This window comes from Magallana gigas, chromosome 4 (genome assembly GCF_963853765.1).
Source record: "Magallana gigas chromosome 4, xbMagGiga1.1, whole genome shotgun sequence".
NCBI classification, from domain to species: domain Eukaryota; kingdom Metazoa; phylum Mollusca; class Bivalvia; order Ostreida; family Ostreidae; genus Magallana; species Magallana gigas.
The window spans coordinates 19,438,641-19,457,353 of NC_088856.1; the positions used below are offsets into that span (position 1 = coordinate 19,438,641).

Genomic DNA, 18,713 nt, shown 5'->3' on the forward strand with positions numbered 1-18,713 from the left:
TGGTATTTTATTTTCATCTAAATCTTTAATAAAACAACATAAAAAAGTAAAGCACAACAAGTTTCTCTGTTTTATTCTTAAAACATTCCATCTATACATTTCCTCCGATGTAATTGAATTCTCGGCCATCAGTGCATAATTTCACCCATCTGGTTCGCTTATACAAAAAATTTCAGACCAATTTCAGAACATATTTTTTATCTTCATAAAGAAGAAAAATGAACAACATCCATTCAGCTGATGGCTCAAGTAAACACAAACTTGTAAATACTTTTATAATTTACTTTTGTTTTATAAATAGAAATTCGTTGTTTTAACCAAGTTCCGAGGGAACTGAGCGACACTGAACATGCATCAAATAAATACACATTAAATAATTACACATCAATGCAGGTAGCTGCGGCATTCATAATGCTGATACAAGGACAACATTGAGTTAAATATTTAAAGCTCTTCTACTGCTGTAACAACGGAGCAAAAAATCTAAAGTGTTTGTATGAAATGGTGGGGTGGGGGGGAGGGGGGGGGGGTTCACTGAGGACAACAGCATTTGTGTGGACTTCCCTTATAATGGAAGAAATTAAACAGTTTGCAAATAATGCAAACATAACCTTAAAATTACAAGAATCACAAAGTAATTAATTTTATCTGTAAAACAGCCTTGCCCTTTTTAGGCATATACACAAAATCCATGTGTAGGAGGTTTTGCTTTAAAGTAGAACTTAATTTTTCATTTTTGAAAACGCAACATTGAAATTCTAGGTAGGTTATTTTTCAGTCTTGAACTTTTGAGGATATTTTACTCTAAAATATGAAAAAAATAATTTCCAAATTAGTAATTTATATACATCAACACAGAATTATAGGTATGTATACAGCACAGTGACATTTCTCAAGTATTTGGCTTATGTTCTCCAGTTTGATGTCAAAATACAATTCTTTTTAAGTTAATAATTGTCATTGATTCTTCATTATTAAAATACTTCCCAAACTTGATTAAATTACCCACTTGGGTATCTCAAAGGCATCTGGCGTTATTCACTTAATTTACAATTTATGATAAAAAAATATATATATACCTCCAAGCTATCAATTAGGTAAGTAGTACCAGTATGTTTCATATCATATGCAAGAAATGTAACGTCAGGTGCCTTTTGGGTATGGTTTTGAAATGAAATAGTTACCGGTATATATAACATGTATCATATCAATGAATGAGTAATGATAAGTTATGGACACATTTGTAGCCAATAAGGGGGTATGGGGCACCTTTTTTTTCTTTACATACTGTTTTTGCAAATAAATTTACACAATCAACTACAACTTAATATTGTATCTGTTTTTTTCTGAAACCATGCTGTTTAATAAACAGCATTTGTTAATAAATATGCATCAACTTTTGGTATTTAAGTCACAAGTTTGAAGCCCATTGGCTTTTGTTTTGTTTTTTTTGTTTTTTTAACCAATTTTACCTTTGAAAGATTTTTGATAATTGCATATTGTATATTGAAAGTATCAAATTACTGAATCGAATATTCTGAATATGACACAAGTACGTACTACCATCAGCATTAAACTCAGTGTCCCATACTACCTTAAATACTAACATGTTTGAAAAACAGGATTTTGAACAATTCAAGTAAAAGCAAATAATCTGGGAACTTTGACCAATAATGGCCACGTTTTGTGTCTAGGATGAGTATAGCGATACCCTCTGCAGTTGCAAGCAGAATAATACAATAAATAAAAGACATAAAAATTAAATTCACATTATCAAATGTATTATGGAACCCATTTTTGTATCAAAATAGATGATTTCATAACCAATAATGTCAAACTATAATATAGAAACATTCCATAAACTTACGTTGACACATACACTAAAATTTCGAGTTATGCAGGTTTCACTGTAACAAGGTCAGTGTGAGGCAGCCTACATATCTTCCAGTATATCTTTGCTCAAATAAAACCCAACAACTAAATCTCTAGAGAATTAAAACCTACCTAGTAATAAATCTCTAAAGAATTAAAACCTACCTAATAAATCTCTAGAGAATTAAAACCTACCTAATAAATCTCTAGCGAATTAAAACTTAGCTAATAAATCTCTCATGAATAAAACCTGGATAAAACTATCATTAACAAAACAACAACCGGTATTGAATCGTAGAAACTCTGTGAAATCCAATGGTTAATTATAAGTGCCCTTACATGCGGCTTGTATGCACCAAATATAAAACAATATCACAGTAATATGCACAATATAAGGCACTTATCACAAGAATAAACAATATGGTACTCCAGTTCTCCACTTGAATGCCATTCATTTTTGTGTTATCTTAATCCAAAAAAAAAAACTCTTAGTCTACACACAAAAAACACAATAGACATCAGGAATTCTATAATCCTTTTGTGTGGTACATGTTCACAGTTACCTGTAATTCAATGTTTTTGATATGGTAACAAATATTTGGGGACAGAAATAAAAGATAGATACCCTGTCCATTAGCAGCACAGAAGAAACCTTGACACAAATCAATAAACTTAAACTACCTGCACAGTAACATGAATATAAAAATAATCTCCAATTCTCTTCTAGAGCCACAATTTACAGTCTATGTTTTTTCTTTCTAAGCTGTTTATCTTTGAAAAAAAAATACATCAATGTTACATAAAATATTGTAAATGAATATGCACCAATAACATTGAACAACTGGCAGTAGTATGTAGAACTTGACTAAGTAGTCTCCCCTTGCGAGATCTTCCAGTGACCTGATTGGTCGGCAGCTGATCAGGTTCCTGCTGTATTATTGGTCAAGATCTGGTGACCCTGAAGGTCATCAACAGCAGTAACAATGGTTTTGCAGAAGAAACATTCTTTTTTCTTCATCATTTGGTGACTGATGCAGGTTCTATGATAAAAAATAATGTTACAGTACATCATAAATACTCGTAAGTGAATTGTGAACACAATGCCGATATGTACATGTAGTCTGACTATGTCAGACTTCTTCTAAATTTCTTTTTGTATGAAACCTAATGGTCTAAAGTCATGTCAAGATGCTCATTACAGGGGTCATTCACGCAAAGCTTGATTTTGGAAAAAAATTATACATTACAAACATATTCATGTACCTTGTCAATAATGAAAAGCTTTACTTGTTTATTATCCTTATTTTAATACACTCATAATGTACAGATGTCCAATATTAACATGCATGCAGTCATTACATAGGCCTTACCGGCAAGATTTATGTCCACACGGTTTAAACACAGCCGAGAGGGAGTTGGCATAGCATATGGTACAAAGGTCCTCTTCTTTTATAACCTACAGTGAAAAAATGTAAACAATTTCATTATTGTGAATTCTAAGTTACATAGTGAAAATTATTCAAATCATTGACCATACATGTACATGACAGTGAGATCCACATTCTATATATGTTTGGCCGTACCTCTGACGCCTCTTGGAAGCTGGCTTGTTTCTCCTTTAGAAAGCTGATCAGATTCCTAACAGCCTGGACTTCTTCCTTACTGACTTCATCACCTAAAGCATTGTAAACATGTACACATACATTCCATGCTTACCATTACATTTAATAACTTGACATTGATTGAATTTTAATGGTAACAATAAATTTACTGGTCCAAGCAGGTAGTAAACAATATGTGGACAACTGATCTTGCCTTGATAAAGCCATTACATAAAATATGTCAAATCATCACTATTACTTAAAGTCAATTTTAATTACCTTGACAATATGCCTACTTAGGTACAGTGTGCTATAATGTATGATTTTTTTTCAAACATTGATCTAGTAAAGTTAACCTACATGTTTGGAAGTTGAAGGTCTTTTCTTTGTCCTTCCTTCCCTTTGGTACACTGCTAGGGGAGGCCTGGGGGAGAGGGACCCCCAGAGTAAACTCCAGGGTAGAGATCTGGAAGGCTGGGTCTGACAGGAGACAGGATAACACCTTCCTCTGACTGAAGTTCAGATCAAACAAAGCAGTCAAATACATGGACTTATGTCTTGAACATCAAATATTTTTTTCTTTTTTTCCTTCTAAGACAGTTGCTTTCATGCAGCAGTAGGTTTAAATTAGAAATTCAGAAGATATATAGTATGATATGATAACAAGATTTTAATGAAATATATGTTAAACCTAAGTTTTAAAGAAACGAAAAAAATATCAGCCCTACATCAAGGTTTTCCTTAACCTTAATAGTATTTTACCTTCAGTTGGTTAATTCAGATAAACATGTACAAATTTTTAGTTGGTACAAATTCAAGTTAATCTTAAAAACTTTTAACATTTAAATACAAGACTTTCCCTAACTTTTCTTTTCAGTCAACTTTCAATGTAGACAATAGTCAAAACACATCAATAACGAGCATTCAAAACTTTACTTTTATTGTTAATTCTTCCCTGACCTTTTTTCGGATGACTTCATGACCAGCTGTATGAGGATGCCCACAGTGACGGCCATGATGGGGTAGTGTAGCACCACCTCCAGGCCCTGGATGGAGTGGGAGATGACGGAACAGAACACACCACTCTTGGTGGTCACTCGGTTCAACACGTGGCACAGCAGCTGTAAAACACAGGAACATCTTTTGTAACAAGCTGTATATCCCTTAGCTCTATTTATGATACAGTAGAGAAAGCCTGTTCCGGACTTCCATTCAAACTTAATTCTAAGCCATTTTCCTTTCGATCAAATACATCAAAAATCCCTTTTATGACACTTTGAAAGACTATAATATGCATGACAAAAATTATCACCATTTTAATGTTATCTATTTCAAAATTAAATTTTTTGACAATCCTCTTTAGATTATTATATTATCATGTCTACAGATTTCAAAACATCCTGTTCCACCAAATAGACTGTGCTTTTGGCCTCACCTGTATGAGCCTCCCCAGCAGGAGTTCAGAGGACTCCCGGGACACATCTAGCACGGTCTCTGGGGCGACGCAGACCACCATCTCCAGCACCCTCATCAGGCACACCGCGATCTCGAAACACGTAGCACAGATCTTCAGAGTCCGCGCCTCAAGGATACGTAACTCAGTACGTGAAACTCGCTGCTGAATCTGCAGGATAGATATATACATGTAATAACAATAAGATCAGTGAAGAACAATTTATGGTAATTATTACAAGTTTACTTATCTGAGACATAAGTTATTTCAAACTTTGTTGAATATTATTTTGATAGGGAAAAAAACAATATATATGACATTATTTTATACTGTCATATAAATTATATGCCTCATTATTTTTATAGATAAAACCCCACTTCAAAATAAAAGTGATTTTTACTATTTTTTAACTAACTCACTTTTTAAGTAATTGACATAAAAAAGATTAAAAGATGCAAAACACATTTGCATATACCTGTTGCATTAGCCCTATAAACTCCGAAAACGACCAGTTGAGCTGGTTGATCAGTGTGTCCAGGAACCGGGTGGCTGCCTCTTTATCCCTCAGTAACAGGCCTCGAAACACATCCTGAAGCTCCAGGGAGGGGCAAGGCTCTACAATTCACAGCTATCACTTCTACATCTGATAACTTTGTTAGGCTCTTGTATATAATCATGTTTTTTGGTCTTTCAGCTCTTTTATATTTGAGATATTTTCTTTGGAGGAAATCTTAACAATTTTGCATCATTAGAAAATATATAAATACATGAGAGGAGTGTCACTACTAATTACTTAATTAAACTTGCACTTAGATACATTTACTAGACACAAATGGTGTCTTTTATTCAGTCACAATGGATGGGTCCTTCCATCCAAATACATGCTTTTAATTAATATATGAAAGGGTTGGATTGCCTTACAATACATGTGCCACTTACTTTGAAGGCTGGCTGCACCAAACTCGGTGGGCTGAACTTTGGACGGCACAAGATGAGAGAGGTGTGTATATCGAAATCCAAACCCACAGCCCTGTTAAATAAACCAGACAAAATATCTTAACTCTTTTACTCAATACTTTAGTGTGTTCAAAAGAAATTTCAAAAGTTGTCTTCCATATCATTTAAAATTAACAAGAGGAGATGTTGGATGAAAAATATTACATTCAAAATATCATAATTCCAAACCTTCCAAATGCGGACAAGTATCCAGTTAGTCTGGGCCCAGGATCGCCCTTCATAAGGGGCGATCAAATTCCTTATCATATTCTCCTTACTGCAAAGAGAATTCAAAGATTTATTAAGTAACATCGGACTTCAAATCTTTATATACATTGCTGTAAATAGTGGTAAAAACTCAAAAGAAATCTATACACTACAAACAATTTGAAATATGTTAATTATCAGGGATCATTATATGAAAGAGAAGAAATGTCACTTACATCTCTTGTGGTAGACTCTCCAAGGCTTTGAGGGGTTTGGGATAGCAGATAAAACAGGCTAGAGCTTGTACAATGTTCTCCCTCATCTCTGTAATAAACCACAACACATTACACATTTCTTAATGAGGATCATGGAAATGAATAATTTGAACTAGAACTGTCCTAATGGGACTAATACCCCCGCTAGGCTAATTTCAAATGGGACAAATAATTGAATTGAATAATAATTAAGGTTTGGAACACATACAAAAAAAAATTCTAGAATTGTAAAAAAAAAAAAAAGAAATAGTTAACAAAGAAAAATTAAAATCAAAATTGTCAGAATTTCACTGTAAATACATATCTATAACAGTAATACATTTACAAATGTATGTATTTGATGATATATTTTTTTAATTTAATTGATTTAAAGAAAAACCAACAAAATGACAATAACCCCTCCCTTTGCAGTGAATAGAAATACCGGTAGCCAAGCAATGCTCTTCTGTTGATAAAACTTTCAATATCTTTCTAATAAGAGTCTTGACAGATGCAATTAGTTGTTTCAAATTTTCCTCACTCTCTCCTATGGCACAATTGAACTCCATATCAGAAAACTGATCCCATAGGACTATGATTTTCTTTGATGAGCTTGTTAAATTTAATAAACTCCCAAAACATTACCATAATTACCATACTATGTAAAAATATGTAAAAAAAAAAGAAAATTTAATATTACAAACAATTTTAAAATTGCCAAAACACTACAATCATATCAGTAATTTTGAATTTCATTTAAATTAATGCCCAATAGAGTCACTTCATCAATTTACTTGACAAATAAATTTAAACAAACTCTAAAAATAGTTTAACTTCTTTATTAATAATTATATTATTTATTTCCTTATAATGATAGACCTTTTGGTTTACATGAAACAGTTTTAAAATAGCCCCAAAACCATCACCCATTTTACAGATTATCAATTTCCCCTAAACACATGCTCCATCTGAGCCATGGCTCAGATAATGGCTCCCTTGGGACAAATGAATTCAGCCACACTTGTCTTTGATGTTCTCATTAGCTCCTAAGAATTTATCATTGACAAACAAAAACTTTGCATTGTCAGTTGATAGAATACTTATAAAAAATAATTTTTTTTTATTAATTAAGACATAAAGACAAAAAACTCCATCTGGATGTATTTATATAAATATATTTTAGAGTGTTTTCTATTAATTAATTAATAAAATCTGTAAGGATTACCTCCCTTACTTTTCAACATTTGTGTACAATATATAGAATAAGGAAAATGAATACTGTCATAAAATCATTAAATCTTGTCTGATCTTAAAAAAAATTGCAGGTGCACATCTTCAGATGGTGTTCAACATATGTATAAATTTTCAAACTGTTCCATGCAGTAATAAAAAATTCTATAGGGGGGACAAAGTTGCGTCTACAGACAGACGGACAGACGGACAGACAGACAGACGGACAGACGGACAGACAGACAGACGGACAGACGGACAGGGTGAAACCAATATACCCCCCTAAACTTCGTTTGCGGGGGTATAAAAACATTTTCAGATTCTTTTCAATTTTCAAAGAGTAGAGGAAAACAACAATGGCTGTGCCACTTGTAGAAAGATTATGGACTTAGTTTAATTTTTTCAACACTGACCTGCATCAATAATTCTGGCATCAGCAAAATGTCGAATTAAAAAGATGCCTGATTTTCTCCGCAGCTCATCATAACCTGAGGGTCAACACACATTTAAATAAATAAAGCTTCTTGTTTGCTTAAATCAACCTACAAGCTAAGAAATCCAAAGTTCATTTTGTTAATATTTTTAATGAAGAACTATAATAAAGTGAGTAAGTCTTAAAGAAGACAAGCTTACCTCTAATTTCTTCCACATTTATGATTGGATTAAAGTAGCAATGTAAGGCATACATCGACTGTAGCACTGTCTCCACATAGAACTCAGGGATGTACTGGAAGAGCTGACCATAATTAGAGGCCTTCTCCATCGTTCTCAGTGTCACCCCTAGCAACCATGCCAAGTCTTCCTGTTTTCTCTGGACAAGACAGAAAGAGATAAGGTTTACATTCAATTCTGCACTAGAGTGTGGTACTTTTCAATGTCTTACAAACTACTTAATAGTGAATAGCTTTTAACTGCAAATTCATTGGTCTAATATTCTTGTCTGAAAAAACTAAAAAAAAAATGTTTATTTATCAATTTAAAGATAGACCACCACACTTACTGTGGAAAAGACGACAGAGATGAGCCAGGCCATCTGGCGGGCGAGATCCTCGTACTTCTCCTGGAACACACCCATTGCTCTCTCAAGCTCTGCTTTCATGTCCGGCCTGTCTGATGGACAGACGTCTAGCTTCATCTCTGTGTCACGGAGGGCCGTCACAAACTCCTTCAGGTTATCCCGGAGTGAAAACATCTGTTAGGGCAAAGACAAGTTCAGAAAAAAGCTTGTATATGTGCTACATTGCTCACCTAAGAAACTATATGTATTCACAATGATTAAAGCCAGCTACTGGGTGGTTTTAAAATATCTCTACTGTATGTTTTTACTGGACAGGTGTGGATTTTTAAAGATTTTTGAATTTCAGAAGTTCAGAAATATGCACTGCCAAAATAATACAAATAACCTCACTTTAAAATTTACATATCTGTGTTTACGTAGAAGTAAAAAAAATCAACAATGTCATGTAAATCAGTAGATAGCATGACTGACAGACATGAAGACAATAATTCAAACAGACATATTGTGGTCAGAAAAAATATCCAGTCAGCTTTCACTTAAAAAAAAACAACATAATACACAAGGCCAAGGTTAAACAACTGACCTTGAAAAGCTGATCATGAGAAGACAGATTGTACAGCAACACTATCACATCCAACAATTCCATCAGGGAATTCCCACTGGGCATCTCCATAGGGGGATAGTCTGAGGGAAATAATAAATTAACATTGTAAGTACCACTATGTATCCCTTTAGGAAAGTAATAAAATGCCATTATTGCCATACAAGTGGGAAAATATTCTCTTCTTCATAAGGGGGTAAATATCTAAGAATCTTTTGTGAAAAGACAGAGGACTAATAAAAAGAAAGCATGTTGTAACCTTGCTATTTTATTAACTCCTCCACAAAAAAAAATAATTTTAACAAGTTAAATAAAAGTTTTCTTAATTAAGTTAACAACAGACATTGCATTATTTTATCTCATACAAATATGTTCAACATATTTATATATGTCCTGACCTTTGCTGACCTCTGGATTTCTGACTGGTTTTCCATCCTTGTCAATCTGGAGACCCTGACACTTATTTACTTCACCTTAAAGAAAAATATCATATAAACATATAACATCTGAAAAAAAATTAAAATCAACTGAACATGTTAATGAAATCTCTAAAAGACAGTTAAAGTTTGATCCAAGCATAACCTATTTCTTCTAATAATCTTTGGGTTATAAGTTGTAAAGCTAAAGAAGTTCCCACCTCCTTGGACTTTCTTGAGACAAGTACAAGTACCTACCTCCTAGGACTTTGTTAAGATGAGACACGAGTCCTCCACAACGCTGAACTTCACTTAGCTCTCTGGAATCCACCCAAAATTCATGGATCGGAATAAAGGCATCTACATGAATTGTTAGACAATGTATAACTACTATATGTGATGTTAAATAAATGGCCATCAAGTACAGTAAAACTTCCAATTTCATTGAGAATGAATCGTGCATATCAAATTTTATACAAACTTTTGAGCTTAGTCATAAGAAATAGAAATCTTCAGGTGCAGAGATTTTCTGTTAATTCTTAAACAAGAACATCAAGATTTTTCAATTTGGAACAACTTAGATTACAGGAATATGAAATCATTGTCTTTTTCTAACAGTTACAGACTTTTTTTTAATTTCAAAAGAAATTAAAACAAGAGATGTTTGTAAAACACTTATGCCCCCCTCCCTTGGAAACTTCTGCGAAGAAAATTAATGGAAATTGCAAATAATTGAAATTTTCTAAGTCCAAGCGACACAACTCTGTCAGAAAATGTTTGATTGTACCCATAAAATGCTTGATTGTACCCAAAATTAAATTTGATCTAGATATTATGATAAATCTGTATACCAAATTTCATTTCAATATGTGCATCCTCTGCGAAGAAACATAAACGGAATCTGCAAATAATTGGAATTTTTCTACGTCCAAGGGGCATAACTCTGTCGAAAATTGCTCGATCATACCCAAAATCGAACTTGACTTAAATATTATTAAGATAAACCTGTATACCAAATTTCATTTCAATATGTGCATCCTCTGCGAAGAAAATGAACCGAAACTGTTGGTGGACCGACCGACAGACAGCAGCAAAGCAATATGCCCTCCCTTCTTCAAAAGGGGGCATAACAAAAACTTTTTTCCTTATTCAATAGAAAAGAGAGAATGTGTGTTTGCCGTGGTGGTGGTGGTGGGGGGGTTCATAACCTTACTGATGATAATACAATAAAACTCCTCACCTTGACTAGAGACAAATCTGGACGGATCAGCTGATTGGAAGTCATCCCAGTAGAAGCGGAGAGCTTGAACGAGTCGATGGAAGAAACTAAGGGGGCAAGTGGTGACCTGCTGCAGCTAAAACAGGGAAAACATTACTAAGACCTCATAGGATGGGGAAAAACTACCAGTAATCACTTTATGCTTGAAAAGTGAATTTCATGTGCATTTTCTCTATGTTTGCACCAGTAATTTTGAATTAAATGATGAGCAAGTCTCAAGTCTCAAGGATTTTAAACTTCATCATGTAACTTTACAAAAAAAAGGACTGAATTGTCTAGCTGGTTTACTATTTCATGATGAAGATTTCATTTCACTATTTTATTTTCATAATTTTAAAAATTTTTGCATAAAACTATATTGACGGTTACTATTACATACCTTTCCCAGCCGGTTATTGTTTTTCAGATAAGTTTTTAATTTCTCCAAAAATATCATTCGTGACGTCTTTTTCTGAAATCAATATACAAAGTGTTTGAGTCATGCATCTATAGTTCATCATTTATGAAAATTTCAAAATTCTAATGTCTGTTCACACACAAAAGCATTACTGAAACAAGTTCTTCTTGACAATATATGCAACATTGTAACAGAAAATGCATGTAATCCTGAAATCAACTGACGGGATGATGATAATAAGAGGTTCCATGTCTTTAATTGTGACAAAGACTTGTAACATTTAGATCCCTCTTGTAGAATATCATTTTCAACTTACATCTAGTGGGTCCGAATGTGTGAGTAGCACCTTCAGGATTTCTATCTGTATGTCTTCTAATTCTGTATGAACAAAAAACTTCATATCAAAGAATTTATCATACATTTGAGAAAATAAAAACAATTCATTAGACAAAAGATGCGTCTCTTTTTCCTATTCCCCTTTTTTCTCTCATACTGTTCTCCCTATCAATCTAATGAAAATTAGACCTCTACGATATGCTATATATGAGTATCGTAGAGGAGCAGAATTACAAGTCTAATTCTAATTAGATTGTTCTCCCTATTTACTTAATCTAACAATACATGTTTACATTATACACTAGTAACTGGATTTAAATACTTTTTTCACTCCGAGATCTTTCATTCTGAAAACATATACCTTTTACTTTCACTCTGGAGATTTTACCTTTTATTTCCATTCTGAGAACTTACCTTCTTTATTCAGTTTTTATTATTTAAGGATTTACCATCTACTTTCACTCTGAGCTCTTACCCTCTACTTTCATTCTTGGTCTTACCTTTTACTCTCACTCCAAGGTCCTACCTTCTACATTCACTCTGAGCTCTTACCTTCTACTTTCATTCTTGGTTTTACCTTCTACTTTCACTCTGGGGTCTTACCTTCTACTTTCACTCTGAGATCTTGACAGGATTTGTTGTATCTACGCTGAAGCTCCCTCTCTTCTTCGTCAGATGGAGGTAATGGATTTTCTTTATCCTAAGGGGAAAAAAGGAATCTCTTATATAATCTAATAAAGCACATTAAGTTGAAAAGTTGATTGAATCTAACAAAAATTTCCAAACTCCTGCACTTTTAAATGTTCAATGCATCAGTTGAAACATGAAATTTTTGAGTTTCTTACTTTAACATTACTTTTATGGATAATTAAAGAGCAATTTTGCCAACTATCAATAATAAAACAGACAAGATTATGGCCATCAGCTGATTCCCTAGATGATATGAGTTGATTCACAGGCACAGACAGTAGGTCACTTACATTTTCCAGGGTGGCCCACCAGACGGAGGGGATCAGTTCCTCCAGACCGGCGTCATCCGGGGGCTTCACATGCATCAGCACCGGGAACTTGATCTTGTCAAATGTGGCTAAGGTTAAGGAAACAAACGGAAACCAACCACACATAGTCTGCTGTAAATCTCTAACAGAGCTTCATAGACAAGTGTATGGCATGTGAAAAACTGATGAAGGGAATTTACAGTACTCAATTTCCATTGAAAAACTGGGTTATTCCTCCCTTTCAAAGTGGCAATAAAATGAATCAATGCAGAGGCATTTAACCTGATATTGTTGTGCCTGAGAAACACCTAAAGTGTGTACCAGTAACAGATCCTGAGACAACAAAATAAATAGATCTCCATAGCACATCCATGTAAAAATGTTCTACAGCAGAGGTAATGGAGAAGCAATGATGAAGCTAATCGTTTGTCATACACAAAGGATATAAGATGTTCAGTAGTAGGTAGCGCCTGGTTTGTGAGTGCTGAAGAACTCGGAGGGTCAGATCAAGGTAGGTTTTCTAAGAAAAAATACCACCAAAAATATGGTAAATGTACATGCATATAAATATATTAAAAATCTGTTTTAAAAAAGTTTTCAAATCTTCTGTACTAACATCACCAAGATTCTCTGACAATGTTACTTTTGCAGAAGAAAATAATTTTAGTAGTTATAATGCAAACATTCACTAAAATTAACTTTGTAATCTGGTCATATGGCAAAATTTGTAGCTGATTTTCTTCACATTTCTTCGAAAACAGCAGTTTGAAACAATTAACTTACTATTTAGTTCCACCATATTTATTCAAGCTATTGTTATAAATCATCACTGAAAGAATTCATGCCTCAAATTTCAGAAACCTGTAGACTCCTTTCATTAATTACATCTTGACTTAAAGAATTCCTGAATAAATGAAATGATTTGATAACTAGAGAGCCTTCTGTACCTGTGATGAGAAATCGGAGGTCACCGGGGAAGTCTTGTAGAAGCTGTACAGCATTGAAGTCATCAGTGTGTCCATGCAGGGCTTAATCTCATGATCCTGTCCAAAATAAATACAATGTCAATGTAAGTACATGTACTAGCTTCATGTTATCTAGTTAATGTTTCTAAGTGTTCTATACATCAGATCACATGTTTCTATGTAAAAGCAGTAAAATTTTCTTTGAAAATAAGACATTCAGTATAATAAAATAAATAGTGCCTGTTTGGGAGGGTTACTGTTGAATTTGACACCCCGAGAAAACCAATGTCAACCGACGCGAACCAACCGAATTTATATAGTATTAAACTTAATTTAACTGATTGGGGGATTCTTTTTATCATGTTCATGCATCAGATCTCATTGGAGCTCTAAAGAGCAATAAGAGATGCATTCTTCTAGAAAAAGCATTATGATCTAGCTGCTGATAATCTGAGTAGTTTGGAGTTTGTGGATTCAAGTTTCAAATTCAAGGATTTCCCATGGATACCTCTCACTCTTGCATTTACATATACAACCTGGTTAATATCTAAACAATGTTATTGTCAAAGAAATTCTTCTATCCATCAAATAACATTTCTACAAACCTGTATGTTCTAACATTTCAGAAAGGTATTGGCCATCATTACAGTTATTCCATAATAAATTAAGATTTTTTCAGCACTTTCAAGTAACCAACCTTTCAATGATTCCATTGGAGGACTTCCTTGTCACTCACCTGCATAAGCGACCACATGAGGTCGAGGAGTTTGACGATGTGGGGGTTCGTTGTACTTGTGTCAGTAGTTGTTGCACAAAACTTCAACATCAAAGGAAGCAAACAACACTCCACAACATACGGCCCCTTCTTAAAGAATCAGTATTAGAAACTTATACATATGGTATAATTTTAGGTTTCCATTTAACAGACATTCAATACAACAATATACTGTAGTTGTTTAAGAAATAAACTGAAGCACAGGTAAGTTTAATATTTCTAACTTCCATAGTTCACATGTCAACTGTAAACAGCTACATTCAAAAGATGAAGAAATGACCAGACTTAAATTTTACAGGTATCTTCATGTATTGTCAATATTTCCAAAGATACATGTACATGCTCATCAAAAACAATTTCAACTTTTAAAGGAAACTGTTCGTCAAGATAAATAATTTTGAAATTTTTAATAATAAAGCAGTTTATCAAGTACGAGATTTTACCCTGCAGCATCAAACAACTTCAGTACAGAAAACTTTCTACTTTGCTCAAAATCACCAAACACAAACAATACATATCATAAAACAACTTATAATTACTAAAAGAGGTGCCAGTTTCTCAAAAATATGAGCACAAATCAGCAAGGCTGTGGACTTTTTGCTTCTGGTTTCCCCCAGGGGTAGAGGAGGAACATTCTGATCTATGCCACACACATCCATTAAGTGCTGCAAAAGATTAACCATATACATGTAACTGTACATGCAATGGCAAAAAGGTCTGAAAATTCCTTACCTAAATGTTAATAAAATATTTGAGGACACAATATTTGTAAATTCTTATTGTTTATTTTTCAAATACTTCATATTAACTTAATAAAATGGAGCTCTTAATGTAAATGTGGAGGAAAATATTTGCATCTAAATTTGCACTTGCAATTACTTCAGGTTTGCAAAATTCATCACCGAACAAACAATTTCAAAACGAGGTAATGTACATGCACTTTAAACTATTTATGAGCTTTTTCCCAATACAAAAACAATCTCATGTAAAACATGTTACATTGAGAAAACAATTTTTTTACAATTAAGATATCAAGAGGTGTGTTTAACATAGCAAGTGCTTGCAAGCACTCATCAAAATTCCCTATACCTGCAACACAAATTTTGGTGAGCACTTGCAAGCACTCACGCTGCTGAACACACCTTTGGTCTTTAGTATTTTGACAGCAATTTACCTTGTCCTCTTTGATGAGAGTATTAGTTAGTTTTTCCAGCCAGCCAATCAGAAGCTGGCTTTTGACAACATCCTCCTGAGGCATCGCCTGAAGTGGCTCATAGCCTTCAATAGGATATCGGAGGGGTGTGGCTCCAAAGTTGGCCCTCAGGTGTTCGTTTCTTGACAGACTTACTGCTGGGAAATAAGCATAACCACTTCCTGTTTTGACATTTTTAAATGCTTCTCCCATGGATTTTCCATTCCTACAATTATCAGATGATCACATTTAAAATTTCTTAATATCTGGTCAGAAAACTTTACAGGTTGAACAATCATGTACATGTAATAAACATTGAGATAAATAAATCCTAAAAAGTACTTGAAAAATGTTTTGGTTTTTTTTAATGAAATTTTTAAAACTGCCGATTTCTTTCTAAAGCTTTACAAATCATGCAAATATTAAGCACACTTTACTTCTGTAACTTATTTCATTTATCAAAGTTGAATTACAAAATAAGATTCAACAAACCTGTAAAATGTCATGGTTCCATTATCACAGTCAAGTGCACAAGTTATCACATCTCCAGCTAGCCAGGCCTGAAAAGATATACAGTCAACAGGAAATCAAATGACAGATAAAAGAAAATTATAACATAAAGGCTACAGCATGCAAGACAGTTTTATACAATACTTCATAGTCCCTGGAATTGTTTTCTCTGCATAAAAAATTTATCCAAGTAGATACTAGAACTAGTAACCATGTTTCACCAAAAAAATTGTCTTATGAAAATAATAATGTACCTTGTTTCAAAATTTTAAATCAGAAAATTTAACACACAACAGGGAATATAAAAACAACCTAATTCTCTAGGCATAACCACAAAGAACACAAAATCGTAATACTCAGACTTTTCACTATACCTCTCCATATTTCTGAGTCCTGATATTCCACTTCCTGAGTCGACTTCCGTCATAGGAGTAGGAGTCCTTCGTGTCACCTACTCCTTCCTCAAACGTGAATTTACAGTTGATTGTACACCAGCCTAGCTGCATAACCCCCTTAGACCAGAGCATGACTTCATACATCCATTTTCCTAGAAAATAATTAATATATAATTTAAAATTCATGTATTGAGAAATGATGCCAAGAATGTACCGGTATAGTGGTGATTCATCTTGCATTTTACCTTATTTCTAAGATTTTAAGTCATACTGTGATAAAAACAAATACTTTCCTCTCTGAAAGAAAATTTTGACCTCTTTCAGGAGCAAATGAATCAAGTCAAGGGTGAAGTTTTGAGAAAGGACCCTTTATTTGTCTCTATTTGGTACAAAAGATTCAAAATAAGGTTCATGTGTGCTTTCATGAAGAGAAAGAGAAAGAAAATAAAATCTCTTGAAATACATGTAAGTACAAACTCTCAAAATACAATATTTAGTGGTTTTGTCACCTACCTCTATAAACACAGCAATTTGCTCGAACTGTACTGAAATTGGTATGACTTGTTACCTGTAAACAAAAACAGGTTTATCAATAAAAAATTGAAATCTCAATTTATTAATAGCGAGTTCAAAAGACACAATTTACATAAAAAAAACTTACTCCCAAGTTATCTGGTTCTAAACGTAATCCAAGGGGGGCAACCATGGATTTTTGATCAAATACCACTTCTGCTGGACCAATTCTCCCATCCAGAGGAGGTAAAATATCTAAAACCATTCAGGTATGAGCAAAAATGATCCCAAAAAGTAAACGTTAAATATAAAACATTTGTTATTTTCATATAAACACGTTACAGAAAATAAGATTGCTCTTGAAATATGACCAAACTTCATTTGCGATTCACCTCTAAACAATAAAGATGAATAAAAAGTAGTTATGTATACAGAAAAAAGAACTTGTAATATGAATCAAGTTTTACTCTGAATATGTAAATCATATACAAACTTTTCTTTCTGGGGGATTGAGAAGATTTTTCTTGGACTTCATTTATCATTTCATCCATGTTACTTTGTAGATTTTCCAGTTCAAGACTTTTACTGAAAGTAAATCACAGGTAATAAAATGATATATCTTAACTGCAGCATAAATATTTTCCTTTTCAAATCTTTCAAGTCTGTCTTAAACAAATATGGAATGTTTTTTCTTGATCTACATAATATTAATATATTGAGTTATCTTAAAATATGTATACAGATATAACAGGGCCATATAAATACTATGCATATTTCTCCCTGTTTATAATAAACAATTTACCTTGGTTTTGCACTTGCTTCCTCTGATAGAGTCATTTCTGAGAATACATATTGAAGCAGATCATATGTTTGGGAGTCTGAAGAAAATGATCAATAAACGGGGTGTATACTACGTACCATTAAAGTTGATTGTTCAACATGAGTTTTGCCGTAAATAATTGTATTGTGTAAAATACATGAAATATCATTAAAATTGAATGTTAATCACATCACCTATGAGCATAAAAGATCATTACAAATTATATTTACATTAATGCATGAAGAATGTAAATGCCACACTTGGAAAAAAGTTTTCATTTACATTTTATCAATTGAATCATAAGAAGAATGTATCTGTTTTAAAAAGTTTATTTTGTTTAAAAACATAAGATTTTAAAGAATAATAAATCAAAGTTGAAGCACATGGACATGATTTATAACATTTGACAGGTGCATATGATATGGAAAGCTTTTAAATGCAATGCATTGTATTCCAACGGCTATTGCATGGTGTGTTCATGACCAATGACAATATCATTCATCAAAATTTACAAACCTTCGCTTTTCATAGCAGTCCCACTTGACATGGGAGAATTTGCAGCAGATCTTCGTTTTTCAGCCATTCTCTTTGGGTACTGCTCTAATAAATAAATCTAATCGTTGCTACAGAATCATTATGCTAAATACATTGCCAATGACATAACCTTAGACCATGGTCAAGTAAGCTTTCGTTCATGTAACTTTTGCATGTGTGTATTCGCTTTACCAGTTGAAAAGTTTGTTGTGTAATGTTGCTCTATATATATGCGTACAATCGATATTTTGATTCAGATGTGATAAAATCCCGGAAATGGCCGAACAACAGCTTCATACAGACAGGATATAAATCCGCTGCATATATAATAAATCTACCTTATCGTTTAAA

The 18,713-nt window shown here is 33.3% G+C and overlaps 1 protein-coding gene across 1 annotated transcript; it reads right to left on the minus strand.

The window, feature by feature from the left end:
- Window positions 1-797: 797 nt before the first annotated feature.
- LOC105327771 (E3 ubiquitin-protein ligase RNF123) lies at window positions 798-18,660 on the minus strand. Its single transcript, XM_066081584.1, has 33 exons — window positions 18,345-18,660; window positions 17,811-17,886; window positions 17,502-17,593; window positions 17,157-17,263; window positions 17,009-17,063; window positions 16,475-16,647; window positions 16,083-16,150; window positions 15,573-15,816; window positions 14,938-15,063; window positions 14,360-14,488; window positions 13,606-13,701; window positions 13,105-13,178; window positions 12,641-12,743; window positions 12,264-12,360; window positions 11,641-11,702; window positions 11,307-11,378; window positions 10,889-11,003; window positions 9,907-10,008; window positions 9,631-9,705; window positions 9,215-9,315; window positions 8,614-8,805; window positions 8,247-8,424; window positions 8,027-8,101; window positions 6,366-6,453; window positions 6,112-6,199; window positions 5,866-5,956; window positions 5,402-5,541; window positions 4,909-5,097; window positions 4,434-4,594; window positions 3,834-3,985; window positions 3,456-3,547; window positions 3,243-3,328; window positions 798-2,912 (listed from the first exon to the last, which is right to left on the minus strand). Exons 1-33 carry the CDS (start codon window positions 18,409-18,411, stop codon window positions 2,792-2,794), a joined length of 3,687 nt encoding a protein of 1,228 aa, XP_065937656.1. The 5' UTR covers window positions 18,412-18,660; the 3' UTR covers window positions 798-2,791.
- Window positions 18,661-18,713: the final 53 nt, after the last annotated feature.

What these genes read in the sequence shown, in the direction of transcription:
- LOC105327771 (XM_066081584.1), bottom strand. Translation starts at nt 18,411, where the DNA reads ATGGCTGAAAAACGAAGATCTGCTGCAAATTCTCCCATGTCAAGTGGG. An exon ending in TAGAACCAGATAACTTGGGA is followed by an intron (nt 17,064 to 17,156) that starts GTAAGTTTTTTT and finishes TTTTGTTTACAG; the next exon opens with GTAACAAGTCATACCAATTT. An exon ending in TACCTACTACTGAACATCTT is followed by an intron (nt 12,744 to 13,104) that starts ATATCCTTTGTG and finishes AACCTTAGCCAC; the next exon opens with ATTTGACAAGATCAAGTTCC.